Source organism: Uloborus diversus, chromosome 9, assembly GCF_026930045.1.
Source record: "Uloborus diversus isolate 005 chromosome 9, Udiv.v.3.1, whole genome shotgun sequence".
Taxonomy (NCBI): domain Eukaryota; kingdom Metazoa; phylum Arthropoda; class Arachnida; order Araneae; family Uloboridae; genus Uloborus; species Uloborus diversus.
This window is the reverse complement of record NC_072739.1, coordinates 60430651-60448886: the sequence shown is the minus strand read 5'-3', so window position 1 is coordinate 60448886 and position 18236 is coordinate 60430651. Positions and strand designations below refer to the sequence as shown.

General features: G+C 35.6%; 1 protein-coding gene across 1 annotated transcript in view; it reads left to right on the top strand.

Annotated features, from left to right (window-relative positions):
• LOC129230254 (putative fatty acyl-CoA reductase CG5065) overlaps positions 1-17258 on the top strand; it is a 45084-nt gene extending 27826 nt beyond the window's left edge. The window contains exons 4-6 of the mRNA XM_054864655.1: positions 6348-6420; positions 7720-7826; positions 16988-17258. Of these exons, the coding sequence (XP_054720630.1) occupies positions 6348-6420; positions 7720-7826; positions 16988-17258 (451 nt within the window). The remainder of the gene's footprint in view (positions 1-6347; positions 6421-7719; positions 7827-16987) is intronic.
• Positions 17259-18236: the final 978 nt, after the last annotated feature.

Sequence of the window (18236 nt, the reverse complement as noted above, 5' to 3'; positions counted from 1 at the left end):
TTACGAACTTTCCCTTATAATTGAAGATGAAATCTAATGAATCAGAAAATTTCCACAATTTGCAAGTTAAAAATGTTCCTCCTTCACTGAACTGGCACGACTAACTAGTGAATTGAGGCACTTGAGGGGCTTTTCGACAACCTACCTATTTGAATGAGACTTTTCATTGCAGTTTTAAAAAAAATATTGAAATGCATTGAATGCTGCGAATTATTTGAGACTAAAACTATTCAGTTTAAGTCCAGATATTAACTCCCTCGGAGAGGAAAAACAACGCCAAAAATCCCATGGAGCTTTAACTTTGATGAATTGTTCTTGAGTTTCCTTACAACTATGCCAGCTAAGTGAATGCAACAAAATTATTTTCTTCCTTAAAAATTGTTTTGAAAATTGTTCTTGTACAAAATATTTATATCTGTGGTGCAACATAAGGGGAGAAAGAGATTAACATCACCAGAACTTTTTTTTTTAAGTCCTAGTACAGTATTATTTACACTTAAGACCAGTTACGAACAGGAACCCCCCCCCCCCTCCCTCCCCACCCCCTCAGAAAATAAATTTTGGCTGTGAAAGTAATGTATTCGTTTGTGGGCCTCAATCGTGTTTTCTACAAAACTGGTGGGCCGCACAATCAAATAGGTTGGGAACCGCTGCAGTAGACCCTCGTTTTCAGCAGGTTTATTTTACGCGGTTTCGATTATACGCGGTTGAAGATTTGACACCTTTATTTTATTTACGCAGATGAGTTTCGGTTTTACGCTGATGCGGCAATGCAAACAGATAACATTTTCCTCTCTTTCAAAACCCAAGCTCCTATAGATTGCAGATTACTCGTAACTAACTGCATTTTGGCGTGCTAATAATCGAATTTGGGTCCTTGGAGACATTTTTTGCGATTGGTTCCAGAGCTTTTTCCATTAGAAGTAAAGTGATTAAACTCACACAGTTCAGAACTCACTGGAAGAAGAGCTTTTAGGAGTGACTAAGGAGGTCAAAACCAACGAGGATACCGACTCCGGTGACACACAACCAAAAACGCTCACATTGAAAATTTTGAACCATTCGTAGACAATAGAAATAAACTTTTTTTCTGATTTGTTAGTAAAGGAAGATTTTATCAAGGAAATGACGCAAGTGGTCATGGATGCGTTAATGCTCAGCAAAGAATTAGAGGAAAAATTCTTAATGACTACCAAAAGACTATCATAGCCAGCTCTTCTTCATAAACAGAACACGAAATTAGTTTGTTTTCTTTATGCATATTATGCATAAAAATTGATATAAGTACACATTAAACTTTTTATACAATTAGTCATCACTAGAATGAAGTATTTTTTTATCTACGGAACCTAATCCCTATTTTGAACCCATTCCCTATTTTTGATATTAGGTCTCAATTTACGCGGTTTCGATTTACGCAGCATTTCCGTGGAACATAACACCCGCGTAAAACGAGGGTCTACTGTACAAGGGTTAAGACAAAATTTGGTCTACAGGTATATCTTAAAGGGCGAGTTGCTCATTTATTTTTGGCTTCAGTCATCCCAAAAGGATGGATCACCGAATAATTTTTATCGTTTTATGTGACTGCTATATCTCAAGAAGTAATGCGAGGATTCATACAAAAATGTAGTATGCAAGTGAAATTGAACGAAAACAAGCCTTATTTTCGTTCTAAGTTGAGTTTCGTAATCGTTTACGTGAGTCAGTGTAATTAAATAAACAATGAAAAATATACTGAATTTAAATATGAGAGGTTGAGCAAGATATAAATAAAATCTAAATTAGCCGTGTATTCCTCTCATTTTTGTAGCACTTTAACTAGCGTGGGTGTTAAATAAAAACTGAGTTTGCATTCTTATACAATTTGCGTAGTAAAAATTCAATAATTAAAACAGCAATTTTTTCTGAGAGGGAAAAACTTATTTGTTTATTATTATTATTATCAGTATTCTTTTCTTTCTGAATTACCAAGCTATATTGAGCTGGAACTATTACTTTTTGAAACTCATTTTAAAAATAAGTCTAGGTCAAAATTGATCTGAATAATCTCATTGATATCAGTTATTTCACCCTACATTATGAAATTTTTTCTTTTCTATTTAAAATTGGAAAATGTGATTCAGCTGACAAGCGCTACTTCGCAAGCATGAAAGTATCCTTTTGAAAACCTCTAATAAAATAGCTGTTCTGAAATTGTCCCCCTTGATGTTCTATCGAATATATAAATTTCATGAATGTTGAGAATTGAAAATATTTGTCATCGCGTAGAGTCGTTTTTCAAAAATCTGAGTGAAAGACACCTGTTTTAGCAGTTACGGGTTTCATTGATTTCAAAAGATTTGACGGTGAACATTTCGACGTAATTTCAGAATTTTACTCATAAGACAGAGTTTCCACGGCAATAATCTGTCATCTCTGTTAAACAATTGTTTTGCTGTCCCAAAATCCCGGTCGCAAAGGACATACAAATGTCCTCTCCAGTTTTTTTTTTTTTTTTTTTTTTTTTTTTTATTTACAGTTCTTCGGGTGATGTTAAAAAATCTATGAGAAAATTAAATTTCCACTCTGGCCCGTGATTTCAAATTTTTCCAGTGAAAGGGGAGAGGGAGGATAACGGGCATATAACCAATAGGGTGAGCCGAATTTTTTTTTTTTTTCGAAATCAATTTTTGGATAGCGCGCAAAAGTTGCGTGATGAGCTAGTTAGCACTCACAAAAAATTTCTTGGATATCAAAAAATATCTAGCCGGCGCTATTTGACACTAAAAAACCGAAAAAAATGAGAAAAATGAATTTTTGTCGAAATTTCTTTTAAAAAACTAAATTCCAAATATTTTGCTGGAATGCACCGAAAATGTTATATAATGAGCCAGTTCGAGCCCATAAAATGTTTCATTGATTTTAATGAGTATTTAACCGCTCCTTTCGGACATCAAAAAATTGGAGAAAAATGAAAAAATATTGAATTTTTTTAAAAACCATTGTGAAAATTATTTTTCAAAATAAAATCATAGACTAATTAATTAAATAGCACTATTAATCTTAATAATTATTATCACGCAATAATATCATACATTTTCTAGAATTACATATAAAGATAGTAAAATTTTGAAAAAGAAATCTTCAAATTTGATTTATAATACCTCATGCATAATGAATATTATTTTTTGGAATAATATTGTCCCTTGTTATCAAATGATGGAAGTTCTTTCCTAGCTTGAAGTTTGGGACGAATGTATCCATCTCGTGCAGTTTCACCACGAACTTTTATTGCAGCCTCGGTTTTTAGTTTCACACAACGTTCCACAGCTTCCGTGTGACAGGGAAATTTCTCGAAAGTGAACTCTGTAGGCTGTTCTTTGCACATTTTTTTCAATTGTTGGTCTTTTAGATGCATTGTAAGAGGTGGCTCTGTTGCAACACAGTTTGCAAAATGAACTAAATCAACATTATCAATGGCTTCAAAATTAAATTTAGGACGCTTAAATATCGTAACCATCCGAGTTCTTCATCTTCTTATTTCTAGAGTTCAGAATGCACCTAACAGCTAATTCCCGAATGTATTTTCTTGAGCCAAACAACATTGTCGACAGTAGCTGTTCAGGATGAGCGAAATATGCATTATTTGTTACCTTATCCACTTTTCCAATAGCCATTTTTCTTACTGTCCTTTGATCAATTAGAAATTGTTTTTCTCTATCAGGGACTTTTGCTTTTTTTCTGCAATTACACAAATATAAATCTGCGCATTTGCAGGCACAAACGTCTAAGTCGTAGCCTCCGCTTTAAATTTGCCTAAGCTTTGATTGTAAAAGTTGCGTCTTTATATTTTTAGCATTTTTTGTTGCGCTATTCGCTATTATATTTAGAATGATAAGATAAAATCATGGTAATCACTCTTCTTATCGAAACAAGGGGAAGGGAAGCACGCACCCAAATATCAATAACTTTTTTTGCAACTACAGCGGCCACACTTGCTGAAGATGGTTGCTTACTTCCTTCTCCCTTTATTTGCATCTTAGTGATTTGATAACATCTGATAATGTCCTCATATGTTGGAAGAAATAAAGCATCGGGAGGAGACAAATCTCTTCCAGGTCCAAATAGAAGACTACTTGTGCTTGCTCGCGTTACTTTCTTTTTCGCGCGTTTCTACATAACAGTCGTGTTGTATACCAAAACAAAGATAATAATGCAATGACATTCGAAATGTCCGGCTCCCGTTTAAAAGACTTCAGAGGATTCACATTTTTTTTTAATACTCAAGGGCTCTATTTGTCAAACATATATAAAATAGTTATAACATAATCTTAGGAATAATAGAAGCAGTTGAGCGCCGTTTATTATCCAGGAGAAACAATTGGAACCGAAGATTAAAAAATTAGCATCTTATGTAACTATTTTTTATTTGAGTGTGTGCATTTTTTAAAATTGGCGTACAAGTGTCGCATAAAATTGATTGAATTTTCACTAGTTTTTTCTAAGTAACGTATTGCGTAATATTTCAGTATTTAATTATTTTGAAACTACTTTTAATTTTTTTTTTTTCATTTTTCCCATGAATCAGTCTTAAAGGAGCGTAGCTAAATATTCTACGAAATGTATAAAAGTCTTTGAGGATTTCAACTAATTCACTGACAGATACTTCTAATGTTTGCTGAAACTAGCTTCAAACTTTCATTTTTAACCCCCCCCCCCTCCATTTTATTTATTTATTTATTTATTTATTCTTTTGGAAAAAGTGCATTTTTGCCCTTTTTTTCAGTTTTTCAAGGTCAAATAGCGCCGGCTAAATATTAAAAAAATTTAGCGAAATTTTTTATGGGTAATAACGGGCCCATATAGCAACTTTTCCGCACTATCCAAAAACAGATTTCCAAAAAAAGTTTTTTCGGCCCACCCTAATAACCAATGCAAATTTCATAGGATTGCTATAAAAAGCACTTCCACTTGTATATATAAAAATAAAAAAAATTCAAAGTCGGGGGCCATTCCACCTGATCCCCTAAATGACGGACTTGTCGCTAAGTTAATAATATGCTAGAGTGAAGGAGTTATTTGTTTTTACTTCATTACGCCAAAAAATACAAACCGCCTATTCTCTTGCCATATTCACATCGCGCCTCACTATTCTTTCATTCGCCTTTAGAACAGTTTAGTTTCACTTCCATACCAATTTTTTGTCTGAATCCTTGCGTTACATCTTGATCCTTTGCGTTACATCTTGAGTATTATTATTAATCAGATTGAACGAGAAAGAGAAATCCGTTGCAGCAGCCTTTCGCATGTTTACGTTCGTAATAGTATATAGAAAAACGAATGTTTTTCTGAAAACTATTAATTTTCTGGAATTAATCTGATGTTTACGAATTAAGACAGGAGAAAACGTTTGGAATTTTTGAAGGAACTTACTTTGAAAGGCAATTAATATTCTTTCGCAACTTTTATGCTGAAAAGCATCGACGTACATTTAAATTTTTCGTACCAATTGAACTAGCGAATTTTGGGCCGGCGACATTTTGGACCGGCGACATTTTGGGCCGGCGACATTTTGGACCGGCGATATTTTGGACTGGCGACATTTTGGGCCGGCGACATTGTGGACTGGCGACATTTTGGGCCGGCGACATTTTGGGCCGGCGACATTTTGGGCCGGCGACATTTTGGGCCGGCGACATTTTGGACCGGCGACATTTTGGACCGGCGACATTTTGGACCGGCGACATTTTGGACCGGCGACATTTTGGACCGGCGACATTTTGGGACGGCGACATTTTGGACCGGCGACATTTTGGACCGGCGACATTTTGGACCGGCGACATTTTGGACCGGCGACATTTTGGGACGGCGACATTTTGGCCGCGACATTTTGGCCCGCGACATTTTGGCCGCGACATTTTGGGCGTATACCCTCGTTCAGAGGACGAACTGCGGCAAATGGTTGAAAGGGAATGGAGAGCCATCCCTCTGGACACCATCCGCAACCTTATTGACTCTATGCCTAGACGTGTTTCTTCGTGTATCGCTGTCCGCGGTGGTTCTACATCCTACTGAGCCAACTTCGTTCTCGCTCTGTATTTTGCCTATCATTTTCAAATTAAGATCATTTATTATTCCTTGCTGTCTCTGTCTTTTTTCCAAATTTCACCACTTTCTGACCTGACCACTCCTTCTTGGTGTTGCATTTTCAATGTCGAGAAGTGTAAATCTAATTTCATAAAAAAAACGTCGTCTTTTTGTTCTTTTTTTTTTTTTTCAAATTCACGAATTGTTGCGTTGTTAATTTTATTAAGTCCAGCAAAAAAATAAAAAAGAGTGATTAATAATTTGGTTTTCTCTTTTAGAAAATCGGTAAATTTGAATTTACTTGGTACACAAAGAGTTCTACAGCTAGCACAGAAAATGGACAAACTATCGGTAACGTACTAAATACTTGTTCTAGTGCACGATTAATAACTAAATGACAATATTATTCATTATTCAACAACAAAGTGTAAAGAAAATAAGATTTTTTATTGCATTCTTTTGAAATAAAGTGCTCTCATTCATAAAGCGTTAATGTGAGTTAAAAATAAATATATAAAGAAAATAATAATAATAATAATAACAAGTAAATCTTGCGAGAATCTTCAGATTATTGATATATATGTCGCATTGTTGGGTATACAACCAAAAATGTTTTAAAGCATGTGATCGAAAATTTGTAACAACTATAGTTGAAAAATACTTTTTAGAACTTCTACAAACTATAAAATGATAACGAGATTCATATATATATATATATATATATATAAGAACGAGCTTCTTTACTAGTACAAATTATGTAATTCCCTAAAAATAAAAATATTTCCTTGTATATTTTGTAAGTTATCGAAACAAGAGCAACTTTGCACAAAATACACCGCCAGCTCAGATTTTCCATCCGAGGACTGCAGTTTAGTGCTTTTTAGCCCTCATCAGCCCGGAATAGGAAGCAACTGAGCTGGAGGTCACTCACCTGGTGTGCCGATTCTATATTAGTTACCAGTTTGTTTGGCTCTCTTGGCTTCTTTAAATGGTTTTCCACCTCCAGCTCAGTTGCTACTTATTCCAGGCTGATGAGTGCTAAAAAGCACGAAACTGCAGTCCTCGGATGGAATAACTGAGCTGGCGATGCATTTTATATATTTCTGCCTTAGCCATTGCTTAGGGCGGTAACTTACTGCAAAAGCAACTTTCTTAACTATAACTATTATAGTCAATATCATACTGAACAAGCAAGAGCTCTCGAGCCTTTCGAACCTCTTTCGGTGTCATTTTTGACCCGTCGCGGGAACGAAATAGCACCCGATCAGATGTCGAATTCTTCACATCACAGAATCGAAAACGACCGGGAAGTTAAAGCCGAGGCGAACGAGAATCTGGTTGATGGAACGCAAGAAACGGAATCGTTAGATGGTAAACAATCATTAAAATTGTTCTTCAAAGCTGACCTGAACTTTTCCTGTACCACCGATAAACAACTAACTGAAGAAATGCGTTATAAATCATTGATGCATGTGCGGTAATTGTCAAATAACAACTTATGTAAGAATCCATAACTTTCACTATTTTGAAACATTGCTCCTTCTTGAATGTGATAACTCCTGTAATTATGAATACTTTCTAACGAAACAAAAAATCAATATTTTGTAATTGTGTTCCTCTCAAAGCGTCAATTGTTTCTTTTTTGCTTAGGCTTTCGTTCATGTATCGACAGCGTACAGTTATTGCAATCGTTCTGATATCGATGAAGTCGTATATCCAGAAAAAATTGCTCCTCAAAAAGTCATCGAACTTGCACAGTAAGTAAATGCTTAAATTAGCTTTTAAACTATTATCTAATAGATGTGTAGAGGAACTAGTGGCACCCGCACGGCTTTACCCGTAGTAGGAAATTAAAAGGTCATCTGGTTTGCCTGTATATTTACAAATAATGGATGATGAATTGCTCGTCCATGTTATGGTAATTCGCTCGGTGCAGAGGAATTAAGTCCATCAATGGTGGTAAAACTAAGATTATAGAAAAAGAACAAAACCGAAGTTTCAGAAAATCGCTTTGAGTTGTGCACCCCCATGCTACAAACTAATTTTGTGCCAAATTTCATGAAAATCGGCCGAACGGTCTAGCTCTATGAGCGTCACAGAGATCCAGACAGAGAGACTTTCAGCTTTATTATTAGTAAATAAGATAAAGAAAAAGATAATAATTATCATAGGCGGATTTACGGGGGTGCCAGGGGGTGCGCCGCACCCCCAAAATTTTTGGTTGAGTTTTGAAAAAAAATTAGTTTAGTATATTTCACTCAGAAACGCAGTTGGGGGGGGGGGGAATTCATAGCTGCTATACTAGTAAATTTACTTGAATCCAATGTATTACCACCCGTCGCTAGTGCAAGAAAAACATAACTGTGCTCATATTAAGAATTAAAGTGATTTTATCCATTTGGAAAAAAAACTAATAAACAATTTCATGCAAATAAAGAAATTTCTCAAACAATTTATTGTTCAGTACTGTGTTATTGTATAGTATAACTGCATGTTCTGTAATTGAGTATTTATTCGTATATCACTACAAATTTTTCTATTTTAAAACAACGATGGCTAATAAAGTCCAAAAAAAAAAAACATGGCTATTGAAAGAAACTTGATCAATAAAATCTACACCGAAATCAACCGAAAAACCAACAATTTTAAGGTATATAATCAATATTTTTTGAAGGAGGACTTCCGGACATTTTGCTGCAGTTGTGCATCCAGGGGGAAAGGGGCACAAGACTGGTGACCCTCCCCACAAAATGCTGAGTGGATGTTTTTAAAAAAATATTCTTTATTATTGAAGAGAAGAAAAGATCTCATTTTGGGAAAACGCAGTTATTTTACGAAAAAAAAAAAGAAAGTTGGGAAAAAATCTTAATTTCTCTTTCAAAAAGAAATATTGACATATAAATTTTTCAATAGCTTCAGATTATTGGCAGTGGCGTAGCGTAGGGGGGCAAAGGGGGCACTCGCCCCGGGCGGCACTTTGCTAGGGGCGGCAAATTCTGTAACACTACATTAACATCGAAGAGGCTTTTTTTTAGGGATGTATCACTAAATCAACATCAAAATGTTTTTTTTTTTACTCCTCAGTTCTAACTTGTATGAGGAAATTTTTTTGTTGAAGCACGAGCACGAAATAATGGATACTGACATGCATGCAGACCATTATCACTGGCGCTGGCCTAGAAAGACGAGAAGAGAAAGGACAATCTAGTTGAAGAGGATTATAAATCACAAAGATCGAAAAGCAGGCAGGGACGGACTGGGTTCTCCAAGAGAGCGCCAACCTTAACTCCAAAGAACCACGAAAGAACGCAAGGGCGCAAAGGTTTTAAAGGCGCAAAAATAAACGGAAGCGCACAAGTTTGAGGGCGTGAAAAAACGAAGGCGCAGAGGTTCAAGGGCGCCAAAATAAATAAATAAATTAAGTAAATAAATTCGCACAGGTTTTAGAAAGTCAAAAAAAAAAAAAAAAAAACGAAGGCACACAGAGGACGTTTGAGGGCGCATTGACCCATGTGCCAGTCCGCCCCTGCAAGCAGTCACTGCCTTAACTAACGTGATTGCGCCTTCGCGTGTTTTGACGGGACTAAAAAACCTTATGTGCCCTTGTTTTTTTTTAATTTTTTTTGCGCCCTTTTTTCCTGAGCTCCTTTTTTTTTCATTTTATTTTATTTGTGCCTTCGAGCGCGTGCGTCTTCGTTTTTTTTGCGTCTTTGATCCTGAACTCCCTTTTTTTTCGCTCTCAAACCTGAGCGCCTCTATTTTTTTTTTCACTCTCAACCCTGAGCGCCCTCCCCCCCCCCCTCGCCCTGGAACCTTTTCTTTTTCTTTTTTTTTTATTTGTGCCATCGAACGTGTGGGCCTTCGTTTTCTTTTCTTTGTGCCCTCCCCTCAAACCTGTGCGCATGTTTCTTTTTGCTCCCTCAAATCTGTGCGACTTTTTAATATTTTTATTTATTGCTTTGAACTTGTGCGCCTTTGTGTCTTTTTTTTTAGGGGGGCGGCTTTGAGAGTCAAGGTTGGCGCTCTTTTAGGGGACCTAGTCCGGCCCTGGTAGAAAGATCTATTTTTGAGTCCAAAACAAATTTCGAATAAAAAAAGAACTATTTATCGAAATTTTTTCGAAAATGTCTATAAACCTTCCCAGCACTAATCTAGATAAACTAAAAATTTTGACGAAATCGGTCACGTAGTTTCTGAATTTACCCCGTACATATACATTTGGATTTTGTGTTTTATTTATGTAAAGAAGATATTAATGCTAAATTAGAGGCACACTTAATTTCATTCGTAATCTTCAGTGGGATCGTAACTTCAATAAATATACATAATCCGGGAAGGTTTGTGACTGAGGATCTGTGATGCGACTTATATGCAACATAGGGTGCTTCAAGATTTATTATTTTTTTAAATTTATATTTATTTCATTTTAGTTATTTATTTATATTTATATATTTTTAGTTTCTTTTTTTTTTTTTCAATCTGATCTTTTTTTCGGACATAGGGCTCATAGAAGTGAAGCCGATACTTGGATTTTACATCGAAAAGTACGATCGAAGACAAACTGTGGGAAAAAAAAGTTCGTCTTGGTGATTTTAGGGGGGAGTACCACCCTGAGGGTCCCTCCTTGCTACAAAAGCTCATCTTTTTAAACTTTTCTTTTCTGTAGTGTCCCAGAAGAATGTTCATAAATATAATGCTCCCTCTCACTAAATCTGCAGGGCCTCTCCCCAGAGGCCAGTAGTGTATATTTGCAACGTTAATAAGTCTTAGTGCTAGTTTTTTTATTTTTTTTTTCAGTTTCTTGGGCCGTCGGGACCCTTAAGGCCGTGCCAATCCCCCCCCCCCCAGTGCGGGGTCTGTGGGTACGCAGATCCGGGCCTGCATATTTGGATTCAGGGGGTCATTTTAAAAAACGACATTTTATACAACATTTTACAGAAACGACGTAAAAAAATATGTATCGATCTGGTAATTTTTTTCCCTTCTTCTCTTCAATAAAAGGGTTTAAGAAATACTTCCAGTATACAGTTTTAGATCATGTTTTAAATGTTTTTATCTAGGGATAGTTAAAAATTTTTAAAAAAAACCCGACTGAGTCGCTACTGTAGAATCAAGAAGGAAAATTGAAACTCCTTTTAAAAGCCTTAGATTATTAAAAATCAATGTCCAGCATTTTATTTGCTATTAAATAGAAACTGGCAACAGATAAAAATTTTAAATTATTGATTTTAGTTTCCTTGTCGGCCAACAATGAATGGGGTCGTTTCCAAAATTTTACAAGTATTTTTTTCTGAAAGAACATGCGTAAAAATGTAGGATCTAACCAACCACTTTTTAAATAATTTGACTATGTTTAATATTTTTAAAAAAACTACTTAAATTGGTGCGCTTTCATTATTTACATTTCTTGCCGATGACATCAAAAACGATGAAATACCATTCTGTGTTGCCATTCACAAAGCAAAATATTTAATTCGCATCTTTGCTCACGTGTATTGGCAACGATATGGTTGATAGCAAGTGTAGAGCGTAATTTTAATTCGCTTCTTGATTATCATAACGAGGAAACGCGGTACAAAATGCGGCAAAGTGCATCATTTGTGACGTCATCAAGACCACGCCTTGTTTGAAAAATCGGACATTTTAAAAAATTAATTAAAAAATAACTGTTAGGAAAATGAAAGAATTTTCTGGGTCCATGTTATTTTCTTAGCTTATTCTATCACTTTCAGTGACTAAAAGTACTACTTTTGACTGAAGGAAACAAACCCATTCGTTAATTAATCGCGTGAATAAGGCTTAGCCGTTATTGGAATCTGCTCTGAAAAAAACGTTACAATTCGAATTCTATGAAACATGGAAGTTCCAAACACATTCTATCAGACGCAAAATTTTTTCTTTATTTTGTTGTTAAATTTTAAAAATTTTAACAATGTTTTCACTGCAAAAATCGCGAAAAACCATTTAGAGGTTTTTAATTAATATCTTCGTTAATTAATGTCATCCAAAGATGCAACCTATCTAAGAACACTCTCGATCAACTCTCCTTTCGATTTTTTTTTTTTTTTTCAAAATCGGTCCATTCGTGTAGGCGCTAGAGTTCCACAAACACACAGATACGTCAAACTTATAACCCCCTTCCATTGTATATCGAGGGTTAAAAATATTATCTCTCATAATGCACTTATCTTTGAAAAATATTTATTAGATTTTTTCGATCAACAGTGTTTTCTGTTATAGTAAGATTATATTAAAATATAAAACATGTTTTAGGTAATAAAATCTTGTTTTTGTTCTGTAAAATATTAAGCATGTCGTTTTTTTTTGTGTGGGGGGGGGGGGGCAGTAGGACAATGTAAGAGGGGCGGCTAATCGGGTGCCTGCCCCGGGCGGCAGAAACCTACGCTACGCCGCTGATTATTGGCGGCGAATTGTGTACCTTCTCGCACAATCCTTTCTTTCATATCGCCCCTCCCCCCCCCTTTTTTTATATTTTTTTCTATTTCGTTTTCATTCTTTCTATTTGTCCTGAAAATGTTTCTTCTCCAAAGCCCTTTCTCCACAGTTAAAGTTATTATAGAGTACCTCAAATTTCGTTTCTTGGGCTTCACTTCGCAAAATTTCCAAGGAAGATCTTCTAATCACCTAAACACATCGAAAATCGTTTGCAATTGCGTTTTTGGAGCTTCAGTTTTGAAAAATTGCAGTGTCCCTAACGTTACCAAATATGGTTTTACACTCATGTGTTTAAGACTTTAATTTTGGAAAATATTCGAACAAGGGCCTCTGACCCCATACTCTATTATCATCAACGAGTGTTAATATTTTGGTTTTGAAAACTACTATTCCGAAATATTTAAGTGGGAGAATCCTTTTTTTTTTTAATACCATAGATTATTGCAGAAGAACTTCATTCTTAGGACTTCAATTTCGAAAATTTTCCAGTTGAGAGCTCTAGAACACCCCGTCCGGTAACAGCATCAAAAATTGTCCTCCGTAGTATTTTTGAAACTTCAATTATGAAAAGTTAAAGAGGTAGCGTGGGGGAGGGGAGGGGGTTACGTATTTCTATCTGCTTTTCAAAAAATCGATTGGAGGCAGTCTATGAGTCTCATTCATAACCCAAACTATAAATATGGACTATAATCACTTTTATGAGACTAAAATTTCTAAAAATAGCCTTGAAGCCACACGTACCTTTCTTGCCTCTAAAATATCACCAAGAACTGTAAAACTGCGTTTTCAAAACTACTATTTCAAATTTTTTCTGTGGTGTGAATCCCATTTCAAACCAGTGGCTAGATTCACTCATTGCTTCTAGTATCGACTTTCGTTTGACTTTTTCTGCAGTTTGAAATGTTAAGAATTGCTCATATCCCCTAATCTTACTAAATATGGTTTACATCGCGTTTTTTAGACTTAAAAGTGTGTCCCCACCCTAAAATTATTTCCGGATATTGCCACTGCCTTGTTATTCCGGGAATACCCCCCCCCCCCCTCCCCTGCTCAGATCCCTGTTATTGTTGCACCTCCAAATATTTCGGCCTAAATCCGCCTATGATAATTATAAGTTTTGTTCAGTTAATCAAAAATTTGGTCAATCTGATTCAAACAATAGTGAATTCGAAGTTTATGTTAGTTCATCCTATCATGCTGATAAAGAAATTATTCAAACACTATTGATTATGTAAAACTAATTACAGATCTTAACCGCAAGTTGTTGGTCTATGGCGTTTAATATTGTAATAATTTCGTTCATTTTATATGTAGTATTGGTTTTACGCAGATTTAGCATGTTGAATACAAACATCCTTCAATCAAAATGTTTTATTATTATTTCTGACGAAAGAACTCGTCACAAGGCGGGTTGCTCAAAATTGAGACCCCTGTTGTAAAGTAGAGAAAATAATTTTAAAATGTGTTTTCATACTTTCCGACCCAATTCAAAATCAAACACCTTTTCTTTTAAATTGACCTCTTGTTCTTGATGTTTACCTTGGTCTTGATGTTATCTTCATTTTTACGATCCTAAAAAAAAATATATTTGATTACTATTTTTATGTCCCGCGATGGACAGAATGATTTGGAATCAGCTTATTACCAGAACCCGATCATTCTGATATTGGACATGGGGCACATTTCTATTTCAGGTCCCCCTCCCCCTGCGGAAGGGCCCAAAATATTTGAAGACACTGGCACACAAAATTCGTTCTGTGCCCGCCCCCCCCCCCCAATCTATTCCCCCTTATGCTATTAAAGAAGAAATAAAATATTTCGATACTTACTTATTAACACAGTACACAGCTGTGCTAAATTTGGAGGTACCTCATATGACAATATAGTATAAAGTTACATTTAAAAAGAAGAAGAGATAATCTTACTAATATTATATATGCGAAAGTTTGTCTGTATGGATGTATGGATTTATGGATGGATGTTTGTTACTCTTTCACGCAAAAACTACTGAACGGATTTTGATGAAACTTTACAGTAATATAGCTTATGCATCAGAATAACACATAGGGTAGTTTTCGTCCCGTTATGGGGGGCAAAATCCCCTTAGGGGGGCAATAAAACACAATTTTTGTATAAATTCTCTAATATTGGGATGAAAAAATACTTGCACATATTTACATTATATGTCCATCGAAAGCTCTGATTTTTCTGCTGAAGATGGCACCTGTTCGAAATTTCTAAGTAGAATAAAAAACGAGTTATGAGCTTTTTAGATCTATGTTCGAAGGCTTTCCTCAACTCAATACAGTATTTAGTGTATCATCTCAACTCCATGTCGATAGCGACAATTGTTGTATTGTTGACTTTCTTTGCTTTTCGTGATTGTTCAAGGCTTTTCTCAAGTCAAATCTTGAAGTAAGATTTTTGTACAAGATTGGCAAATAATACATGATTTGGCTGATGATTTTCCATTTAAACGGAACTTTAATGTAATTAATGGTTTTTATTATTATTTATGCTGATTGAACACTTACTCATTATCCAAACAACCAGCAGATCGCCAAAATTTTTGCAGACAGATTTCCGTAGCTGATGCATTTGGCAGTTTTTTTAACTCGCTGTTTTTGAAACCGAAGACTACGTCATAATGTTTCTCAGTTTTCACCATGTAAACAAAATATCTCCAATCAAAGAATTTTCAAAAGACTTTTTTTACTGTGTTAAATAATCCAGCAACTAAATTAGGCAAATCCATAAACAGCACAAAAACTTCCATTAATTTTCCTTTTTGCACAATTTCAAACAATCACCAAATTTTATTACTTATTTTGGTAACATTTCGGATGAAACTGTTTACCGCCATTTTATGGTGACCAAAAATATCTCAGCATCTGGCGACGATATCTCTGTAACGAAAATTAATATCATATCGTTTTACAAAGTAAGGAAAGAATGGGGGAGCATCATCGAAGGTACCCCGAAACGACTTCCGCAAATTCGGTAAAATCGCACCAAGAGCCACAATGATTGAAATTTCCCGAAATAACTAAAGCAAGTATAAGGGGATTACGAGCGCAGCTACTTTTTTTAATCACTTCGTACTTCATTAGCCATACAGAGAAGGTTTTAGACTCCATGTTAAAAAAAAAGTATCAACAGATTAATCTTTTTAAACATGAGAAGATTAATTTCATGTTTTTTAAATTTGTATATGCTTAAATATAGTGCTTTCGTTTCTAAATCAATACTACTTTGTTCTTTATACTTATTGCTATTTTAGTTTTATGGGTAAGGAAGAAACTCGATTTTTAATCACGTCAAAAAGATGTGTTTTAAATTCTTTCACTTAAAACAGAAAACAAAAGCAAGTAACGATTTTTTCTAATAATAATTACTGACCCAGGCAACGCCGGGCATTTTTGCTAGTACATTATAATTATATAAGATGTGGTAAAAATTTGCCCGTAACCGTAAATCGTAAACATAAAAATTATCTATGATATAACTTTTAATAGTAAATACAGACTAAACTGGGAGTGGGTTTTGGGATTTGCAAAAGATATCAAATTTTTAAGGGGAAATTTTATCAACAAATAAGAGATTTTTTCATTTGTCTTGGCATTTGCAAAAATATAAATGATATCATTGTACTCTTAGATTCTGAGTGAAATTATCATTTATTTTTAATTACTATGATAAATTAAGGGGAGTTTGGGCCCCCTGAAATCTAAGAGGAGCCCCACGTGCCCATGCGGTAATCAGGCTCCGCTTATTACTCTAAGGAAGGTTTTCTAGCAGAGTATTTTTTTCTCTTTCTACTGGATTCATTGCTTCATGCATGTAGAAAGCTTGAAGTCCCTATCCTAAATCATATAACACATAATAATTATCCGTGGGAAAAAGCATGGTGCACGGCTACTTTACGTGACTGTCCATCTGATTTATTATTTCTGCAGATACTGCCGTTTACCTGCCCACGCCAGTATTATACTCCTTTCGGACACAGCCGGTTAGGATAGGGTCTTCAATTGCGTTACGTTTGTCAATAAAAGGTCTTGTTGCACTGCGCGCTGTGGGTGGGTACGAAATACTGAGTACACATTATAGGTTATATCGATTCATTTGGTACTGAGTTATTTTTGCTTTGATAGCTTAATTGTAGAATTGCGATGTCACTATAGTGTGGTTTTGGTAACATGATGACTAGTTTGGACGAGGTCATTTATGTTTAGGTTAAAAGAGAAGAAATTCCTAGATTGACGCGTCAATAATACGCAAACCGGCTACCCTCACAAGTAAAATTAAAATTTACTGTGTGTCTGTTTTGTCCTAATTACAAGAAAATCTTATACATTAATCGAGATCTGATTGAAATATATTGAAACACAAATTAAACTAAGGTTATTTTTAACCCTGCGGATAATTCCGAGTTTCTCAAGGCTTCCTTTTGCTTTTTTACCAGATGGATGGATGACGATCTGTTAGAAAGTATTACTCCAAAACTTATGGACAATCGGCCAACAACGTACCACTACAGCAAAGCTTTGGCGGAGACTCTTCTCGTATCAGAAGGTGGTAATTTACCCATAGCTATCGTCAGACCCTCTATTGTGACAGCTGCCTTTCGAGAACCATTTCCGGTATGTACCAGCGAAATGGGAAGATTGGGCGCCAGGAACATTGGGCGCCAGGAACATTCGGTGTTGGGAACATTGGACACCGAGCATATTTAGTGCCGGGAACATTGGGCCCAATGTGCTCGGCGCCCAATGTTCCCGGCACTCAATCTACCTAGACCGATGAACCAGCGCATACAATTTTGAAAATTAAGTACTTTAAAAGCACTTATTTTCATAATTTCGACGGGCTCATGAAAATAGGTGCTTTTGCAGAAACCGAAATGGAGTTCTATAATGCTTTTATAAATACTAATATTAATTTTATTAGAAGTACAGCTAATCATCTAAAGTGAGAAAACGTATTAAATGGGTGCTAATTTATCTAATTACTTTGTTGGGAAGATTGGCTGCTGATTGGAAAAAACACTAGAAATCCACTTTCGACCAATTTTTAATTATGATATGATCTACTTGTGTGCTTTAGCAGTGCCGGATTTTCGATTTTTCCGGGCCGGGGCAAATATTGATGCTGCCGTTCTTACCCATCTTCCTTCAAGTTTTCATATCAAATATTAACAAAAAACAGCCATAGAAATAGACTGAATTGGTCACCCCCCCCCCCGACCCCCTGGTCCCGGGGCGAGGGACCAGGCCTGAAACCCTTTAGACATCAGGCGCTGTACAGCACCAGGTTACATTGTATGGAAATATTGTGTGGCAATGTACGGAAACATTGTGTGACAATGTATGGAAATATTGTGTGACAATGTACGGAAATATTGTATGGCAACAAGCCTCCCAAAAATTTTTCCGATTCGGCAAGTTTTATCTGACGATTCGGAAAATTTGGGAACATGATTACAATATTACCCGAATGAACTTTTCCATTCGAAGTATTTATGTGTGTATACCCGTATTTTATTATTCGGCAAAATAAGAGCTTCATTGGGTAAATTGGGAATTTCTGCCTTTCCAAAAATTTAAGTTCGGGGCGCCCCTGAGTGGTTAAGATCTAAAGCTTAAAGTAGTGTATACCAGGGGTTCTCAAACTTTCTCGACTCACGGCAACCTTTTAAGATTTAGAATTTTCTC